This window comes from Drosophila hydei, unplaced genomic scaffold (genome assembly GCF_003285905.1).
Source record: "Drosophila hydei strain 15085-1641.00,03,60 unplaced genomic scaffold, DhydRS2 tig00000383-arrow-arrow-pilon, whole genome shotgun sequence".
NCBI classification, from domain to species: Eukaryota; Metazoa; Arthropoda; class Insecta; order Diptera; family Drosophilidae; genus Drosophila; species Drosophila hydei.
Genome location: NW_022045721.1, coordinates 682,673 through 687,187, shown reverse-complemented (window position 1 = coordinate 687,187; position 4,515 = coordinate 682,673). Strand labels below are relative to the sequence as shown.

The following is a 4,515-nucleotide window of genomic DNA, read 5'->3' as shown; positions in this document are numbered from 1 at the left end:
CAAAATTGCATAAAAAATATACATAAAACTTAATACAAAATTTGGAGGATCTAGCTCTTTAGACGTCCAAGATATAATTTATTAACTGCATTTTAATCATGTTTTTATTCGATAACAATTAAATGCGAATAGTTATCGAATATTTGAAACAAACTCGATATGCGCATGCTATACTCGGACTTACAAAAAAAATTTCAAGTCTCTAGATCTAATAGAAGCTTAGATTGATGCGTTCACACATACGGACAGACGGACATTCGACTCGGCTTGTCGTCCTGATCAAGAATATATATACTTTATGGGGTCTGCCACGCCTCCTTCTGCCTGTTACATACATTTGCACTAAACCATTATACCTTGATTTCCCATTTTTAATGGGAACAGAAAAAAACACCCGTTCGCCGCCTATCGCGAATCCAGGACTTCGCGCTTACGAGCGCCGCCAACACCACCACTTCACTGCTTGAGCAAAAAGTTAAAAATCTCAATTTAAGAAGCAGTTGACAACTCAAGCAGATTTCAACCGCAATTTCGATTCTTCGAATAGAGAAGAATAAACGCATTTGAATGTATGTGTGCACATATGTATATAGGAAAAAGCTCTCGCTCAGAACGCTTACGAGAAAGTATTGTTACAATGGAATATATTGCAAGGGGAATAGTTACCGATTTGATACACACTTGATATGCACGTGTGGGGCCACGCCAAAATAAAACGTAGTCTTTAGCTCTTATAGCTTCCTAGTTTACCATCTACGACTTTATACTTATAATTATGATCAGTATCAGCATTAATTGAAATCAATCTCAGGTATCATATGAATTTACAAAAATGAGTAAATTGCAAATGAATCCCAACAATTTGAGCTTCACTCTTCTGCCACGATTAACGATGAGTTTTATCTTTGGCTTGCAAGTTTTTGGCACAGAAATTAAAGGATTTTCTTATTTTTTTTTTTTTTGTTTTTCTAACATTTCTTGCTCACGTTTATTAAATGAAACTATTGCCTAACGAGCGAACGCTATTAAAAGGGCTTAAGAAACGTAGCAAGAGAGTCGACTTGATTTCCTGGGTTTGACATCATCCTTCCACATATATTGCCAATTTGTAACAAAAACTCACAGTTCCAAGGATGGGGACTTGGTGTCAGGCATTGGTATAATGCCGCCGAGTGTCCGTATGAGGTGCAGCAGCGAGGAGCGCTTGGCTCGTACCTCTTGGACAGAGATGAGCAATGTGCTGGTGGCATAGCCACAGCGAGTGACATAGTCGGCTAGGTTGTCGGTCATGCACATGAAATGGAGGCCGGAATCGTGTTCATGATCAGTGATCTGTTGGAGGCAATGGCCAACAGTAAGGGTGAAATCAACGGCAGACAGTGTGACCCGTAGATTTTCGACGACCATGCGCGCTAGATTCATATTGCGATTATTCTCGGAGTCGAAATAGTAGAACTTACGATCAGGTCGCGCTATCAAAAGCAGCGACCAATGTGAATTCTCGACCAACGGCACAAAGACGAACGGTTTGCTACCGAGTTGAAGTCCCTGGACTAGGCGTCGGCGCTCCCGAACTTCTAGATGACGCATGCTGTAGGCTATCGTGGGCGACAGAAAATGTAAATCCGACTGCATCTTGTAGCGTCGAGTCTGCAAATACGCAAAATAGAAGGCAATCAGACGCTCATTCAGGGCATACGGTCCCTGCAGCATCTGGACGTCAGAGTGGCGCAACGACATATTCTGGAATCGCAACGAAACACTCGGCTTACTTGAACTTTCGTCATTAAGTTGGCAGTCGCACGCATAGTCAACATCGACATTGGGCTTTGTCGTCTGCAGGCCACGAGGTGGATGACCTGTTTTCTTGGCCATCTTTTTTATTTTTTTATTGGTCTTGGACATCTCGGCCTCGATCATCCAAGCTTAACACATGTTAACTGTTGTGTTTATGTATGTGTGTATGTCTGTAAGTGTCTACCTTCGATACAATCAACAATATGAATGGGGCCCAATGTTAAGAAAATGAAACACATACAGCTCAACACCTACTTGATCTGTGATATGTCTAGAGTAGGAAGAGAGTAGGTAGAGACTCACTCTCACTCTCACTCTCACTCTCACTCTCACTCTCACTCTCACTCTCACTCTCACTCTCACTCTCACTCTCACTCTCACTCTCACTCTCACTCTCACTCTCACTCTCACTCTCACTCTCACTCTCACTCTCACTCTCACTCTCACTCTCACTCTCACTCTCACTCTCACTCTCACTCTCACTCTCACTCTCACTCTCACTCTCACTCTCACTCTCACTCTCACTCTCACTCTCACTCTCACTCTCACTCTCACTCTCACTCTCACTCTCACTCTCACTCTCACTCTCACTCTCACTCTCACTCTCACTCTCACTCTCACTCTCACTCTCACTCTCACTCTCACTCTCACTCTCACTCTCACTCTCACTCTCACTCTCACTCTCACTCTCACTCTCACTCTCACTCTCACTCTCACTCTCACTCTCACTCTCACTCTCACTCTCACTCTCACTCTCACTCTCACTCTCACTCTCACTCTCACTCTCACTCTCACTCTCACTCTCACTCTCACTCTCACTCTCACTCTCACTCTCACTCTCACTCTCACTCTCACTCTCACTCTCACTCTCTCACTCTATCACTATCACTCGCTCTGTCCGGATTTACCGTCTATAATCGCAAGTTTTATTTCCATGTATCTTTCAGTATTTGAAGTTCACAAATTATTAACAAAAGACTATTTAATAATCTAATAAAATTACGTTCACTCTTTTATTAATTGACAGTTACAATACTTTCGAAGTAGTCGATGACGCCTAAGGGATATTTTTGACCCAAAAGGCAAGCTGGCACCGCCTCTAGCATGTTGTAGCCATCCCAAAGGACCAGAAACCAAAGCTCGCCGTTGAATGTGAAAACGTCGCTGATTTTGATTAAATCACGGCCACACTCACAGCCATAGATCACATCGCCCTTGGCATCCAAATGCACAGCTACTTGAGGTCCATTCATGCTAATTGTTATGATATTCTTTTTAATTGACATAGATCTAGAAAATTCGCAAAATTGTTCTGTGTTTCCTTACTTTCTAATCTATTGAATTTCTTTTTCTTAAGAGAGCTGTTCTATTCACAACAAAATCCTCTTGTCAACTGAACAATTTCCAGTGTACAAATTTTCTGAGAATATGCCAACAAAATTAATTTTTTTCAAAGCCTACTATGGAAGGGCTACGTTTGAGGAAATCATGTTTCGACGTTTAGTCGTTTCCATATCAGATGCGATTAGTTATTTTCAATAGAACATAGCTTGAAAGTTCAATCGAAACCAGGTTCAGGCTCGGAAGTTGACCATTCCTACAGACAGACCTGATATATATGAGACATAAATGTGTTTGGCACCAGCCCATTAAGCTGGACAGAAGAGCGACAACATCTTCGAAGTTGTACCAGATTTGAGTGTTTCTTCTCATATTTCAATTAGTTCCTCTGTTCATCCTCTCTAGTCTGCAAGCTTTAATATTAACAAGTAAGAAAGCTCTAGTCGGGGTACCCGACTAGGATCCCAGTCCTCTGAGTTTTTTAATATTTTCCGTAGTTTGTATCGAGTATTCAAAAAAAAAAAAGAAATAAAAATCGACAGTAGAACACCAGGATTCGAACCCACTATTTTTATGCAACGCACATCAACTTTACATACACTTTACACTTTATGGGGTCTGCCACGCCTCCTTCTGCCTGTTACATACATTTGCACAAAACCATTATACCCTGATTTCCCATTTTCAAAGGAATAAAATAGCCACAGTGTCATAAATATATACTATCAGTTGAAGTATTTATTCGGCATATTAGCCTTTTACCATACCATATCTACACAAGTAATTCAAGCTCTATTTTGTGTGGCTTTTCATAATTCAAGCGGAAGTAAACAAACAACTAGTTGCAAAATAATTATCGATTATTGGAAAATATTGCATTTTAATAACTCTTAATAGTAAAAGAGCAAACAATTTCATTGTTTAATTTTGTACTCGTTCACAGAGCAAAAAGAGTATTTTAGCTTGTTGTCATTATCATTATAATGTCATTATCACGCCCTGAAAATTGGAATATTAAAGTCCATCAAGAAGAAAACGTTTTCAACAATTCTCATATTGCGCCCGTGTATGCACATGTGTATGAAGATGAAGTGAAGGAGTTTGCATTTCTACCAAGCCAATAAAATATGTAGATTTTGTGTTGAAAATTTCATTCAAGTCCGTTCTATAAAACGGAAGTTATTAGACAAACCGTTTTGCCAGCTACTAAGGTTGACATTTGCAACTTTCACAAGCAGCGGAGTGGTGGTGTTGGTAGAGGCGACGCTCGCTGCAGACGACTACTGAATTCGAGACAGGCGGCAGCGCAGGGGTGTTTTTTATTGTTATTTTATTTTTATTTTTTAATTATTAAGTAGCGGTATTTCCTAGTCGGGC

General features: G+C 40.4%; 1 protein-coding gene across 2 annotated transcripts; it reads right to left on the bottom strand.

Moving 5' to 3' along the window:
• Positions 1-986: 986 nt before the first annotated feature.
• On the bottom strand, positions 987-2,007 carry LOC111596868 (sentrin-specific protease 8). Of its 2 annotated transcripts, XM_023311315.1 has the most exons (2): positions 1,773-2,007; positions 988-1,650 (listed from the first exon to the last, which is right to left on the bottom strand). In XM_023311315.1, exons 1-2 carry the CDS (start codon positions 1,821-1,823, stop codon positions 1,120-1,122), a joined length of 582 nt encoding a protein of 193 aa, XP_023167083.1. In that variant the 5' UTR covers positions 1,824-2,007; the 3' UTR covers positions 988-1,119. The 2 variants fall into 2 exon arrangements, with proteins under 2 accessions (XP_023167082.1, XP_023167083.1); XM_023311314.1 differs by having other exon boundaries at positions 987-2,007.
• Positions 2,008-4,515: the final 2,508 nt, after the last annotated feature.